The 16,824-nt window shown below is 38.9% G+C and overlaps 1 protein-coding gene across 3 annotated transcripts in view; it reads right to left on the minus strand.

Annotated features, from left to right (window-relative positions):
* LOC124170114 (oocyte zinc finger protein XlCOF6-like) overlaps window positions 1-9,254 on the minus strand; it is a 43,930-nt gene extending 34,676 nt beyond the window's left edge. For 2 of the 3 annotated variants that reach the window (XM_046548797.1, XM_046548795.1), the window contains exons 1-3: window positions 8,974-9,254; window positions 8,304-8,481; window positions 3,548-3,685 (exon numbers count right to left, since the gene is read on the minus strand). In XM_046548797.1, the coding sequence (XP_046404753.1) occupies window positions 3,548-3,685; window positions 8,304-8,438 (273 nt within the window). In that variant the 5' untranslated portion in view covers window positions 8,439-8,481; window positions 8,974-9,254. The remainder of the gene's footprint in view (window positions 1-3,547; window positions 3,686-8,303; window positions 8,482-8,973) is intronic. The other variant, XM_046548798.1, reaches the window with a different exon arrangement.
* Window positions 9,255-16,824: the final 7,570 nt, after the last annotated feature.

Genomic DNA, 16,824 nt, shown 5'->3' on the forward strand with positions numbered 1-16,824 from the left:
ATTAATAAACACACATAATTAAGTTCCAGATGGTAAATACATATTATGTGTAAAATAAAACTCAAATAAAATTTGTCATACTCACGCATTAATAGAAAGAAATAAAAATAATAGCATAAAATACAGGGGGAATATGAATGGAAATTGGCTTACCTTAAGATAAAAGAAAAAATTTCTCCCGATCCTCCCAGGAAAGGTTGCTTGAAACGGCGTTCACAAATGCGCTGCTAGATCCCTGCTGAGCAACTTAGAGGCGAAAAAAGTCATAATAGAACTGAACCGAGCTCTTACAGAGGGCCGGAACCCTCGGGGTATGCATGACGTGATATCACGTCATCAGCACCAGGGGATAGCGCACCATGACGTGATATCACGTCATGCCGCACTCAAGGTGTAAAAAGTAATTCTCAAAATAATTTATCTTTCTCATTAATTTTCAAGATATCATCGGACAAAAAGTCACATGTGAAACAGCACATTGACAGCTCATCGCATCTATCTCAAGTGAAATTAAAGGAGACCGTGATCTTGCAGAGTTTACAACAGAGCCAACTATCGTTTGCAGCCACCGGCGATGAGTTTGCTTTGGACTTGTGCGAGCTATTTGTGGGTACCCAACCGTTTTCCCAAATCGTTTATTCCGATGACCTCTTTCCCGAAAGCTTTTTTCCCGAAACCCTTTTCTACGAAACATTTTTTACCGAACACCTTATTTCCCGATTGTATAAAAATGAGTTCATATTTTTCATAACCAAATATATTCATACACAAGATACATCATTTTTTTAGAAAATTATATTGTGCGCGATAGCTCTTAGAAATTCAAGAAAATTCCTATCACTCTTGTAATCTTCATATTCTTCTACAACCGATTTCAGCCTCTCGTGCATGTCGTACCATTACTTTTTTGACGTCCGGGTGGTTTTTCCCGACTTGTAACCTAAAGCGGTTATTCCAACCTTCAGATGCATTATTTGTTGTTGCATAACCTGCTTTTGTAGCTTGAAAGTTGTTTCAACGTCTTTAACTGGAACAAATGTTAAAGCTGCCAACATTTCAACGTCTTCAACTGGAACAAACGTTAAAGCTGCCAACATATGAACTGTCGTTTTGAGGGTTCTATCTGTTGGGTCATTGTAAGGGACTTGGAGTCCCACTTGTTGAATTTTACGATAAATAGCTTGTTTTTTATACGATCGGGAAATAAGGTGTTCAGTAAAAAATGTTTTGGAGAAAGGGGTTTCGAGAAATAAGCTTTCGGGAAAAAGGTTATTCGGGAAAAATGGATTCGGAAAAAAAATTCGGGAAAAAGGTAGGGAATCCTATTTGTGGCATTGAACATTGCTACTCAAAAATCAAAACACCCTCTATTCACAGCGTTTATGGATAAATCGAAGGACAGTTCCATCTGAGAGTTCTCTTCAGAAAAACTTACTTGCCGAGACTCTACGAAAAGGTATGAGTTTCTAAATACTTTTACGTAGTAAATGCTGTAAAAATCTTTGCAAAAAATCGAATATATTGACTCTTCCATCCTGAGCCTCAGTGATTTGGTGTCGACAATAATGGATGTGAACAAGAAACTTGAATAAAACCAACTGATTTGGGCATTACTTGGTGGAACGATGAAGTATTCATGGTGAAAAAAAACACATTACTATTCCACAAACTTTTAGCTGTCAACTAGTTTCGACGTTTACACCGTCATTACACCCCTGTAATTTTTTTAGCTGATCAATATCTATCTTCATTTTGAAATAGGGAAATTAAAGTCAAATTACAGGTTATGGACGACAGATTTTATTTATTAATTGCATGATATAAAATAAAGGAAAAAAAACGTATTTTCATTCACTTTGAGTCACCGTCATTTTCAAGACTCAAAGATAAGAGCTCAGTCAGTCTTGATAATGACAGTGTAAACGTCAAAACCAGTTGACAGCTAAAATTAAAAGTTTGTGGAATAGTACTGTGTTTTGTTTCACCATGAAGAAACTTGAATGTGTGAAGGGTGAACAAGCCGCAAGTGTTTATGGCAAGTAGGGTAGTTTCCTTCATCAAAAAAAACGAAAGGCATTGATTGCGATTCGTTACCCGCCATTAGTGTATTCATAATACACAAATTATTTGGTTTTTGAAATACCAGTTTAGGCGAATGGCAATGGTCAAATTTTATCCTCATTTGAAAAAGGCCAGATTGGCACCCATGCGATTCCACTCCACGCGACGTCACAGGGAACTAGTTTCTACACGAGAGGATAGGAGTTATACATCGTCTGAGGTTACCAATGCATGCATGTGGCGCAGAGCTCAGGGAAACATGTCTTAATAATCACTTATTAAAACTGGCTAAGGTCGGAAAGTTTTCTTCGATAAGGTATTAATAAACCTTTTTTAAGCCAAGCGCTACCAGCCAGCAAGGTACTCAGCTACCCGCTAGCATCCTATCAGCGCTCAGAGCCTCCATCAAGGTCACCTTACAAGGCGGTAGGGGGAACCAGAAATGCGTCGCACAGACTTTTTCCCATCATTCCTACGTATGCGTCGCGTTTTCGCGCGCTTGAAATTTTTCACTTTTCATTCAATCGCGAAAAATAGATATCGTCATTAAAAAATCTAAAAGCGTGAAATTCGTACTCCAGGAGTAATAATCTTTCGATTTAGGCAATAAAAAAATAATAGGAAACCACCCTATTGCTGATCATCAAAGAAAGTGTTATTCAGAATTTTAAAAATATTTTGTAAATTATGGTGATCTCCTGTCTTTAAAGTCCATAAAATAACTCGTATACCCACGAATCCGCATCTCGACCCTCTTTTCTCCATCAATTCAGTTAAATTCAGCCACTTTCTCATGGAAATAACTCAGACTTTTAAAGAGACTTTTTCAAAAATATTGATGACTTTTTAGGCGACTTTTTTTGAAAATTTGGAGACTTTTTTCCGCGCTCTAATTATAACCACCAGCCGCCACTGGTAATAATACAGTGGAGGACGTCAAATCCGGACGAAGTCTCGACGGGTAGATAAAAAGTTGAGCTCTACGGCCTCAAGGTCAACTGAGGAAAGAAACACTCCAACGGCCGTAACAAGGGATCTCGTCACAGGTATAAACAAAACACTGTGTGGTATGCTGGAAGGGGAAAATTCGCAGCAGTGACCAACCCCAGCCTCTCAACCGGAGACCCTTCACTAACACACGATCAACAGTGTAGAAACCTTCGCGAGGGTTTTGTGGGACCTCGCTAAGGCTGCTCACGTCGAAACCAATCACTCGCTTAACTACGAAGGAACCTTCGCGAGGGTTTTGGGGGGCCTTGCTAAGGTTGCTCAAGTTAAGAAACACACACACACACAACCACACAAACAACACTTACTCCGTGGGTTATACTCCGGGAGAATATGCTCAAAACTGAGCGATGGAACTGCCACCTGGACGGGATAAGCGTTCCATCGCAGTTCCATCGCTCAGTTTTAAGCATATTCTCCCGGAGTATAACCCACGGAGTAAGTGTTGTTTGTGTGGTTGTGTGTGACATGCACTCACAATCAGCCCAACGTTCATCTGCAACTGCAGCAGCTTGATGCGTGAGATGATGCACGTTTTCTTGAATGTCTTGAAGTCGGCCAGTTTCTCCATGCACGCTCCACATATCCGAGAGGGTAATCCATCGTGGGGACTGCACTGAAAAGGCAATTGAAAAAAACAACAATAAGCCCAACCGTACACTGTATCATACTGTATACTAGGGCGGATCGGAAAAAATCCATTTTTTTTCAAATCCATCTGGCCCAATGAAAAAAAGTTGTGGGACCGATCAAAAATAAGGCCTTAAAAATTTGAGACCTCTGGGTGAATCCTCGACCCTAGCTCAAATGCAATTTAGGGGGGGAGGGTCAAAATTCGAAAAATATAGTATTTTATGGTCATTTCCTATAGATTTTGCCAAGTTACTGCCCTTCCAGTAAAAAAATTTCGTGCATTATGACGTATCTGCCACCGTTTAGCCACAAAATACCAAATTAGAGTCCATGTCCGCGAAGAAAATATTCCAACGCCCATGCAGCGTCGCAGATACAAGAGTCGCAGGCTGATCCCTTCCCCTCCCCACTCGCTTCTCCCCTTCCCAAGCCTCGAATGCAGCAAAATTCATCCCGAGCATGCTGCTAGGAGGGCGTTCATCTTTGATAATACAGTAGATTCCGGTTTATTGGGACATACAGTGAGTCCTCGTTTTACGTCACTTACCGTTCCTGAAAAATGTGACGATAAACGAAATGACGTAAATCGAAACATAATGTCCCATATGAAACAATGTAAAAAGTGAATATCGGCTCCTAAACCTCACAATTCCTAAGCGAAAAAATTTTAGCGTATCATATCTGGGGCATTTTTTACGATGGGAATGCCAGACTATGGCATAAATACGAGTTGCTGTCTTCATCGACGACAATAGCAGCACTGATGTAAATCCTTCTCCATTTTTTGTATCTTCCCGCATTTGCTTTTCGGCTTCGCTATGGTGGTCGCCCGGGCGAGCGTCGCCTGGGCATCATCATCCCTGAAACATCGTCGCAGTTAGGGCCCCCGCGCACAGGCAACTTTTCAAAGCAACTATTTAGTTGCTGTGGATGTTCAAATGAAACACACGGAATTGACTGTGGCCCCGCGCACAGGCGACTTTTTAGGGCGTAGTCCAGTACACGCTCCCAATGCTCCCAAGTGCTCCCGCTACAGACGCTACAGATTCGTGGTCCACTTTCGCTCCTATCGCTCCCAGTGCTACCCTACTGGATCACGGCTGGAGCGATTGTAGCATTTGTTAGTCGTTTGTTTTACTAGTATCGTCTGCTCGGATATTAGATCGTCTGAATTAGGGATTGTTATAGCCCCTTGTACTTTACTTAGCTTGTTAGAGAGGTCAGTAATATAAATGACAAAAAGAATATGACCATGGGGTACACCACAAGAAATCTATTTAATATTAGATCTTCATTGGATACCATGATCGGGCACCACAGCAGACCGATGCTTGTCCTGAAGATTTTACCCACTGGTTTGCAAATCCTCTAACAACAAGGTGATAAACTTAAACTATAAAGAGCAGATCATATGATACATATTAAAGAAGATAAGACTGATTAAATACCTTATTAGAGAAATTTCAATTAAACGAAAAATAAGCCTAATTGGACGCGTAACTCGCATATTGGTTGCTAGCTCTCACCTGTCCATCCGCCAACAATTGGGACAGAGGGTTTACTATTCTCCACAATATGCACACTTTTCTTTGCCACCTATCTGGTAGAGCACGATGTGCATGGAGTAGACCTACTGGGGAAACTACGCTTAAAAAATGCGCCTCGTGCACTACCACATAGGTGGCGAGGAAACGTGTGCATATTATGGAGAATTATAAACCCTTTGTCCCAATCGTTGGCGGATGGACAGGTGAGAGCTAGCAACCAATATGAGAGTTACGCATATTGGTTGTCAATGTCATTGTTGTTGTTTTAGTCATTGGGTTATCAAGCCATAAATTAAAATTCATAAATGTTAAATTGTGTTGACCTTGAATAATTTCAGTTTTTCATGCACATGCCAAACAAGTTTTTCTACATATTTGGCTTTTAAACTGGTAACTACACCAGCTCTTTCATTGGCTGTCGTGGTGTAGTGGTTTGAGTATAAAACGTCAGATACAAAGGTTGTACGTTCGATTCTCCATGATGTTTCTTTTTTTTATCTTTCCGCCGCAAGGATAAAGTACTTGTATTATGCTTTATATCTTCACTAGCCAGTCGCTTGCAGCTATTAATTTTTTTCTATTTATGGGAAAATCTGTTATCAGTTGTTAAGCCCTTATAAAGACTCGCTTAATTTCACCATTAGCCTTTAAATTCATGTTGTGATGAGCCGGGTAGCATGTGTAGAACGCTATTCAGCCACCTTTGGCACTCCAACATAAGCGACTCACGTTGCCTGAGGATATTTGACAGCATTCCTTACCTATTCTTCCATAAAATTTAACCATTGCCATATGTAAGCCCCTTAGCTTACGATAAGCTGCTTATCAATTTTTTCCGTAAGAAAACCATAAGAAGCGGTTAACTCTCTTACTTTGTGCTATCTGGATTATGTACTCATTCATGTAAATATCATTCATTCATAGCCCTGATATGACGTTTAAATACATTGGCAAAAACTTGCAGGAAAAATTCTTCAAGGCCTATATTGCAAGACACTGAATCAAAATTCATTGATAATGTTGCAGACTACAGGGTTGATAAAAATCATGATTTTTTTCTAAAAAATCATTTTTGGTGATTTTTTTATTTAAATCGGATTTTATTGATTTAAATGAGATTTTTATGATTCTCCATTCATCAAAAATTCAGTTATTTGCAAAACAAGCTATTTGGGCAGCATATTGGAGAATGATCATTTGCAGAAACAACAAGAGGAAACATACTCTAAACTCAATACAACATTTAGTCAATCAGGGGAGAGAACTATGGAAATGCCAATGGTATCAAATTAAAAATTACACCAGCATAATATAAAATTGGCATTGGAAGTACCAAATGTGATATATTTTGCGTATCTAAAGCATATGAAGTTCAGAAAAATTCTGTAATTGCAACTTTGTATGGTGCCTACGCTTAGAAGTTAAATCAGAAAACATTTTTTTTCAACGGTCACACTAGTATTCTAACCAAAGCCATTTTTTTTTATTTTCATGTTACATGCATTCCTACAGTATCATTTCTATTTAAGAGCCACCATTGTGCTGATAACTGTCGATTCATTGTACTAATTAAGAAATAAAAATCAAAATTATACACTTACAGCTTCCTTTTCTTGACTCTTTAAAAATCAAAAATATAGATCACATTATGATTTAAATCACCTGATTTTAAAAAATAAAAATCAAGTGATTTAAATCGCGATTTAAATCATGATTTAAATCACAGTAATTTAAATCAATCAACCCTGGCAGACTCCTTTGAGAAATCTAAAAGGAAATTATAAGCTGCTTCGGTAACTTCAAATTTGGAATCGGAGGAGAAAGCCCCAATTAGAAAGAAGCGAGAGGTTCCAATATTCATGAAAAATTCCCAGAAGACATCCTACCATCACCTCCTTCTCCACCAGCAGGCTGTCACCCACATAGCAGAAATACGTCTCTGAGACGTCTCAAATATCGCATGTTACCTCTCAGAGACATTCTGAGAGCTTCAGAGACATCTCTGAGACTTATCTGAGATGTCACTATGTCCAAAAAATGGTCTCTGAGATGTCTCATGGGAGGTCACATATAAGTCTCTGAGATGTCTTATGAGAGTTTGTACTGTGGTGTGTTTTAAAATTAAGGCAAAAAAATAATTGAATGCAAATTATACAGTTATGGCCTACTTATCTCGATCATTTTTGGCGACAAATTTTTGACGGATGACCTTTCGAAAATAAGAAATCCGTATTAAATGTCGTGATTTTAATAATCACAACTGCATAATTGCTCAAAAAAATATATGTATGGAAAACATTGATGGCGTTTAAATGCGTTTTTTTTTGTTTTAGATTCCTGAACGTCTCACGATTACATCTCTGAGACATCTCTGAAACATTCGCAATATTCGAGACCATAGTGACGATGTCTCTGAGAGGTTCGTTGCTATGTGGGCAGTAGAAAAAAAAACTTATGTTATACTGAAAAATATTATATTTTAGTCATTTATCCTGAATTTTCCCAATGGATCCAATTTGAATATGAATGCCAAGAAAATGTCTCCTCAAAGATATCTTGTAGATATCAGAAAAGCGGACATTCAGATACCTACAAAATATCTAGAAGATATTACAAGATATTTTCCAGACATTAGCTGAAGACATTCTAGATATTTTGTTGACATCAAGAAGATATTTTGTGCTATGTGGGACACATCCCGGGTCTATAGATGCACTTTAAAACTCCCCACGCCTTAATTCCTTGCTGCGCCCCTGGTGTTGAGTGAGTAAAATACCTTACAAACTATTGTAAACAGCGACGTGTCATCGTAATGTGTTTGCAGTTGCCACACCGTTGCCTAGGTAAGCACATCGAGAATCCATCCTCTTCCAAGCATTCGCGATACTTTCTTCGCCTGTTTTATTACACTTCCATGGCACTTTCCTCACATTTTACATTACCCTAGGTACTTCCCCACATTTAAGAAAACCGACCAGTTCAAATACTAGAACATCCACACCTCACAAATTAGAGTTACAGGTATGCTTTCATATTCAATGGCGCACTTCTTACCTGAATTTCGACGAGTTCACCCATGATACTCCAAACGAGAAATCCATTAGTTCCTCGAGGATTGAATACGTCGATGGTCCAATCGCCTGGATTGAGGCATAGTCTGCAGAGATGAGCCAGATCATCTTTAAGCATCTTGCTGCGATCTTCGGGGGTAATTCCGGTTTGCTCGACACGGCTAAATAAAAAAAAACGGAAAAAATATCAGCAACTCATTACGGACGCGAGTGAAACAAAATGTACATTGATGAAATCTTCGCGGGAAATCAGCCGGGTGATGATGGCCATTGCTGCCAACGTTTCGATGGCCTTCTCTGCCATCGTCTTCAGGGCGAATCCCTGACCCTTCGCCCTGAAGACGATGGCAGAGAAGGCCATCGAAACGTTGGCAGCAATGGCCATCATCACCCGGCTGATTTCCCGAGAAGATTTCATCAACAGCATTCGCCGGGAAAGAACCAAATCCTTCTTCAAAATGTACATTTATACAACGGCTAAAAAAGATACGAAGCCAATGTCTTGGTAGAGCTGTCAACTGGACAATTGCGTACACCGAAATGAATTGGGTCATGAAACCTTACTATTCTCCTCAAGACAAGAACAATTTTTAGAATAATCCAGTCAACAGTCGAAGAAAATATTATATCACCATAATGTTCATTATACTCACCGTGGCTGCCAGCTTTCCGTTCTCGAGTTTTATTCAGGGTGAACTGTACATCAACAGGTTGCCAGGCAGATCCATGTGTGAGCGAATTATATGGCAAAATAATAACATCTAACAACTATCATGGTTGCGAACACGACATATATTCGCTTAAATATTATATATTGGTGGTGATTGAGCTTCCACTGATTCGAGAACAACGTTAAATGCTTGCAACAACCAGCAACACATGCGAAATATTATTTTTAAACCTCCACCGACTTTACGTTTGTCATGTTTTTGTGCATATCGTGCAGTCCAGAAGTTAGCGCTGCATACAATGCCCGGGAGTATATAAATCTGCGTGTTGCTTCAAAACCAACGCAAATGATCGTTGCAACGCAAACTCTTTCCCATTGCAGAAATGAGACGCGCTCATAAAATACCCAAAATACACGAGTTCATTAAGTCACAACCTGTGAAACGTCAGGACTCCTTTTCACGTACGTAACCCGCTTACAAAGACACTATGGGATTACCCTGTACAATTTAAACGCTTCAAAAGCTATACAGACTTCCAAAAGAAATATTAATTCGCTAATTCCTAATTCTTTCCTGTGTCGCTTTTATTTCAAATCAGTATTATTGTTATTGTCAAACGTGTTTATCGTGAATTAGACCATATAAGAACTAACCCTCCATTCCCCACCCCTACCCATGTCTCGCCGTGTGGCCAACATCTCCCCACCGCTCCCTTCCTTCCCTGCCCACTTTTTAAGCGGCGTGACGTCACGGTTGGGACGCTCATCGTCGTAGCGCATGGCTACGAATGGGGATTCACTGTAACACTGCGGTATTTTGACCATTTTCTTCGCGATTTTTCAATTAAAAGTACTAATATTTATTGCGTTATGTACGAGAAGTATTCCCTCAGCCATGGTTGGATTGGTGAACTTACAATTAATGAACAATGGCATTTTTCGGCATTGGCAGCGACGAAAAAATATTGTGGCAGTAAAATGAAGACAAAGCCCTTTTTTAACTTCCGCAGATTTTTTTCTTATCTCGTTAGCGATCTAGCATCATTCGGAGCATCGTTATAAAAACATGAAATCTTGCACAAAAGTTGTAAACGGGGGGAATTTTAGAGAGGAAAAGGGTCATGGTGTAAAGAATTTGCCGGTCGTCCACGAAGTAATGCGGCAACGCCTTTGCATATAGTAATTTTTAAACGGTCAATTATGCGATGCAAATTGAACTGCGCGCTAGCGCTACTAAAAAGGGATGTCAACAAATCAGCATTCATATTACTTAGTTATTTCATAAATGCATAATTTTTTACTTAGCAGACAGCTCTCGTGTTATTTATATTTTGCGATGGTGGGAAAAGGTCTAGCGCCGGCTTTGCAAGTGTCACCTAAGATTTACGTACGCTACGGAAAATTCTGGGAATAAATAATACCTATTAACATATGTATAATTAGAAAGAAAGAGAGGATTGGATTAAAATAATTTTAAAGATAAATTTGCTTTAAAACAATCAATTATATTTAATTCATTGAATAACTTAATAAATATATTCTTGTAATTTTGTACGTATGCACTTACCGAGTTTTCAATGAAATTTTTTAAAACTATTTATGACATGATTTAATTTTTTTTATTTTTGTCATAATGCGTAACAAAAGAGGATGCAAATTCAAAGATCATCTAAGAAGTGAATCTCATTCATTAAAAAAATCCAGGAGCGATTACTTTGTCTAATGTGTGAAATGTAACGGGTAATTTTCTATTTTTCACGGCAGAAGGAATGATATTTCGAAGCACTTGGAGACGCAGGAGCATAAAAGATATTTAAATACTTCTGCATCTTCCTCCAAAATACAGAAATTCATGATAAAAACGAAGAAAAGAAACTAGCATCAGCAGAAGGATGTCTTTCCATGCCATTTTTCATAGTCATTCCTTCAGATCTAAGGCCTGTATATCACAAATTATCAAATCGGTTTTGCAGCGCACATGATACATAACGCCGTTCAAACAGCTGCTGTTTTGTTGCCCGTAGATGTGGAAAATATTGTCATTAAAACATATATCTATTTCTACATTACACTGTGCGTCTTCAAATGCTGAAAGAATTTTGTGAAACTGCGGAAGTCGCATGTATAAGAAAATACTTGGTTACTGTAAAACGCGCTAGTTACCTCTTTCGTCAGCTGTAGATAGAATTTTTAAATTATATCACACCATGAATTCCTAGTTTCTATATCAGGCTTAATGTCCTAGAATTGTAGAAGAGAGTTTTGAAAAAGAATCCTCAAATTAAGCTAGAGTTTAAAAACAATCAATCACCTTTTTTTAAAATGCTATTGAAATTATTGAGGGTGATAAAAGTTTGGTAATCGGAGAAGCGAATGAAGTTTAAAATATCTGCATCAAAAGCGGTCAGAAAGTCAAAGCGGTCGATTAAAATCTCTATGACCTTTTACCCCCATTATGACTTTCGGAGGTCAAAATAAATTGTTGTACGGATGAATGAACTGCGTAACCGACTTTGGGACCCTTCAAAACCTATGGTTTGACACGTTGATTGTCATGATGGCCAGACATTTAACTCTATGGCCTTTGACCCCCATTGAGACCTCGGTGGTAAAAAAATAAACAATACGGACCTATTAACTGAAAATCGACTTTGGCACCCTTCAAAACATATGGTTCGAAACCTGGGTGTCACGATGGCCGGACGTTTACCTCTATGGCCTTTGACCTCCGTATTAACCTTGGAGGTCAATTAGTGAATAATACGGGTATTTGGACAATACCAATGACTTGGGTGCCCTATAAAATCCATGGATCGATACCTTTGTTGGTATGCTATTCTTTTTGCCACCCTTATGACCTTGACGGTGACCTTACTGGGTCAACGGTTGAATTTTCGTAAATGAAAGTCTTTTTTTCGGGTTTCTTGCGTCCGAAAACCCAAGAATTGACATTTTGGTCAATGAAATTCAGATATTTTTCAATCTCGATTTTTTTAACATTGAAACCCCATAAGGCAAATTAAAATTTTTGGTTTGGACCCACATTGTGAGGTCAAAAGGTCAAAATTGTAAAATTTTGCTTAAACTCAACAAAACTTTCCCCATAAGTGTGCCATTTTTCATGAATATTGCTCGATGCAAAGTTACTAAAATTACGGGTTAAAAATGACACACGACCGTTGGGACAGTCTTAATATTCATTTTCTAGGAATGTCACGGTTAGGTTAATCTACTAATAATAAGTAATATTTCTAAAATAATTTTGCCTTTTTATGGACCCCTCCCTTCATCCTTTGTGACATATCGTGGGATTTTGCTCCACGCCTTCTTTCTAATCTCACATAGGATTTTACAAAATGCGTATTTTCAGTGTAAATACGTTAATCTAGACTTCATTGTGTTGGGTTTATAAATAAAACGATTTGTTTAATTATTTTTGTTGGAGATTACCGAGATCGCAATATACTGGTTTTTGCGGAAAAAAATACGTGATACTTGCCAGAACCCCTTCTTTTTACCAAGAGGGGGTGAAGCCATGGTCTAGGGGGAGGAAAGCCATGGTCTAGGGGGGGAAGCCATGATCTAGGAGGGGGGGGGGGCAAGCCAAGTTGTGACATTTTAGCATGGAAAAGATGAATGAAACCAACATTATAAGAACATTATACCAGCGCTTTATTAGTTTATGAGATTATTTCATTGAAAAAATAGTTTTATTTCAGTTACTTAACTTAGACTAATACATATCATTTTTCGTTGGTTTGAAGAAAATTTGTTGAATACTTTCAATACTTTCAATTCAGTACTGATTTTGCTTAAAGACTTTTGCGATTTTTGCTTCTAGGGGGACAACTGCTCCTCCTGCCCTTTGCTGGGTACGCCCATGTTTACATATGACATTCTTAATCAATTTATTTAATACGATCGCTTCTCACTTTATCTTGATTTATTTAGCTTTTTGCGCAGAGTCAAGGCAGAGAGGAGAAGAGAGGGCCAGCCTTTATGGGGAAAAGGATATACATTTGTTGTTGTGAATTTCTGTCGAGAGAGGGCAGTGGCGTACTCTCGCACGGGTAAGCTGACCTTGGGTCCTCTCCCTCCCTTCTTTCCCCTCACTGTTTGACGGGGGGACACTCGCGACATTCGACACCTCGGTCCGACTGGAGACGAAATCAGATCGGGCTGTGTGAGGGAGAGAGCTATTGGGACAAAAGAAGCATGGATAGGAGGGATTTTTTTATCGCCTGGCGAGCTGCGTCTTCCACAAATCCTTCCCTCATCTCTCTGCTTGGCTCCTCCAGTTACTACTGAAAACACTTTTACAACATGCAGCTGTGAATAACTGTTGAAACAGTCTCATACAGTTCAAAGAATGCGGTCCGAGAGAAAAGGCAAGAGAGAAAAAAATTTCAGGGCACCGGGACCCCCGGTTTGATGGTTATAAGTGAAAAATGAAGCATCCTTCATTATTGAAAACTCAAAATTATGTAATCTAACCTTGAATTAATCATCGCTTCCGCAAAAATATTATCCATCAGTCCGAAAGAACAGATTCTTAAATTCTGAATGCATCTCCATTCCGGGTCATATTCCTTTAGGGTATTTTGTTCTATATTGATAAACTAAACGAATAAGCTATCAGTGAGAAAACTTCAGGGAAGTATCCACTCGACCTCCAGGGATTTTTATGAAATTTTGAGAGGAGATATGCACGAATATCGAATGGACGTTCAGAGGGTTTCAATATAAGACAAGGTCTCAGGCGTTATTTTATGGAATTGCTTCATGTTCAATGAAATAAAACATAGTTATTTTATTTCATTTAACAGAGGATTTTATATTCAGCAATGTGAGACTCAATGAGTCCTTTGACGAAGTTCTGCAGCCTTCCGCAATACGGTACTGGCACGAAGGCAAATTTGAAAGATAATAACGTTTATAGTATTTTGTCGGAAGAGATAAGCCACTTTGTGAAACTTATTGGGCTCCATTAAATGAGGCAATTAAATATTATCCGCTGATAAGTTGACGCAAAAGTGGAGACAAATTTATGAAAGTAGCAGTGGCGGTTTGCCCATAAGGACTCTCGGACGCCGCCCCTCCCAAATATTTGAAAAAGTAAAAAAAAAAATATCCATTAATTTATAATTATACATCTGATTAATCAATGCGTTTTTTCAGTCCCATACATCGAAAGTGTTGGAAAAACACAAAAAGAAATAGCGCGAGAAGTTCGTATTTGTAGCCGTGGGGCGCTGGCCAGAACGTCCCAATCCATCCCCATGCAGTTATATGGAGAGAGGTAGTGGTGGGGGCCGCTGGTGCTATGACGCGTCTAACCTTGTGTCTTATGGAAGTCTTGGGACGTCGTCCGAGAATGCGCAGAGCGACGTGTGAGTTGACATCGCTACGCAGGACGGCGGGCGTATAATCTGGCGTCTACTTGGTGCTGCCACAGAAAAGGGACCTACGGAATCAGAATGGTCACTGTACTGGGTGTAGTTATACGGTTTTAATTTTTAATTACTTGTAGGTATTGCTACAGTAAATAAATTATTCCATTATGCTTGCGTTTTTTGGTATTTGAATTCCGGAACACGTAAAATCCAACCAGTTAAAGGCCGTACTGACGAAGGAAAACTATTCTCGAGTATTTGACACAGTTCTGTTATGATTACGAATTTCAAGAACCTTGGGGAAATTAATATTATAATATTTAGGCCTTAACAATGTATTCATATCTTCCCGATGATTAGAAATGCGGTACCTATTTTTCAGATAAATTTATCAAAAGACCTGCAGTATTAGGAAAAATCAGTTAACATTCCCCACTGATTTATAATTTAAGAAATAGTTGCGTGCGTGATAGGGTGAAGGATTAAATATGATTTAAATCGTTAAGCGCGACTTTAAATAGAGTCATTCAATTAATGTCATGAAGTGCCGCGTACAATGCACCTTTTGTGTGTAGGTTCATCATTTTTCTAGCCGTCCTTGTTGTATTAGTTCATGTTCACCTAATTCCCCAGCGGCAGAGCGGTAGCTGTCTGATGGAAAATGCCCACTTCTGTCTGATTTAAGTGGCCTCGAAGAGTTCATATCAGTGCGGAAATCCTTACAGCTCCCATCTGTGGCTCAGTCGAGTCGTCTTCTTTTACGATCTAGAACTTATTTTCTATTATATCATGGCAATGATTTCGAAGACACAGTTAATCCAAATGCGACCCGTTGGCGTCTCGTGTGTTTACCACATATGAATCTTCGACTCAAGGAGATGGTCCGTGACGTCCTTTGTTTGCTTGAATGCCTTTGCTGACCTTAAATTCGTCCCTCAGCTGAATCAGCATTAGTGGACCACGACTTCTATCTCCCTTGAGTCGTCCTGATAGTAACGGCAAGACTCTCGGAAAGAACGGAGTGAAATGAGTTCAGACATCATTTTCGAGGAGTTAATTGTGCGCAATTGCCGATTACGAAGTTTCTTAGTGCTGTGTGTACATTCAAGAAGACAAATTTGAATTAATCAACAGTGCTCTTTTTTTTAAGGGAAATATAGGGAAAAATTGTCCCAATTCTGTGTCCAGGCACCTTGTTCTTTTTGGTCGTATTTTTCGTCGGCCTATTTTGTGTCGTCCCTTGTTTATTTATAGACTAGTGCCCATGCCATGTGTTCAATCAGAAAGAAATTGTTGTCCAGCGCTGATTTCAACGAACGTGTAATTGATCACTTCGCTGGACAAAATGAAAGAAGGATGGACTTTTGCAATATAACTAAAGGCCTGTGAGTATTTCATATTTTGTTAAAAATGTGTAAGAAATGTTTAATTGTTGATTTTAAATCATACTGTATTCAAGAAGCAACGCGAACACCGCCATCAAAGTTTACATCTGCAATAGCAAAGCGCGCGCATTCTAGTAGTGTTTGTTGCCTAGTGGAAGTCAGTGACACTCTCCTCCCCTCCTCAGGTGTTACAAGTGTCATTGCTACCTAAATCATTGCAAATGTTGTATAGATTTGACAAATAACGCATTATGATTGCAAAACGAACAACAGAAGTGTATTGCGGGCATATCCGCACGAAGAATGTAGACGCTAAAACCTAAAGTTACGTGTTTTCGTTTGTATTTGCAAAATATCGCAGCAAATATATTTTTATTCTTCAAGATCATTGATCAGTATCATCGAGAGTCCGGACTAAGCCGATCCGTATGACCGAGAGTCTACTGCATTTAGTATTTATTAATCAAGCTTTATTAGGAAAACTAGGTATTTTTGTTGAAAAAAACGGAACGTATGGCATCAAGGAATTTAATTCCTAGATTGCCGTAAAAACTTAATAAAATACACGAAATATTAAAAAATTATGACCCCCCCCCCCCCCCGGTGGAGTGCGCCCCCCCTAGCATTTGACTCACGAGCCGCCACTGGAAAGTAGGAATCTTTAGTTCGGAGTTTCTTATTTCAGGAATGAAGAGCATATAAAACGTAAAAGTTGGCGCACAACAACATGCGAAAAGAATTACACAAAATAGTTCACTATCTCAATCCTTTTGATTAACTCAAACATTCTCCTGCGAACAGATGTTTTTTATACACGCTGAAAATAGGGTATTTTCGGACAAATTCTAAATTAAACGATCACACACACACTCCTACAAAATATTTTTCCTCTGTTGGAAGTATTTTTTAATGTCTGAAAACATTTTACTAGTTTTCAATCGTCGGGAAAATAGTCCCTAACAATTGAGGAAATTGAGGGCTTTACTTCGGGAAAATTATTTATAGAATACATGTCAGTGAAAGTATCTCCGGAGGGGCTCGTCAACAGGTCGTTTG

The sequence above is a fragment of the Ischnura elegans genome, chromosome 13 (assembly GCF_921293095.1).
Source record: "Ischnura elegans chromosome 13, ioIscEleg1.1, whole genome shotgun sequence".
In the NCBI taxonomy this organism is placed as follows: Eukaryota; Metazoa; Arthropoda; class Insecta; order Odonata; family Coenagrionidae; genus Ischnura; species Ischnura elegans.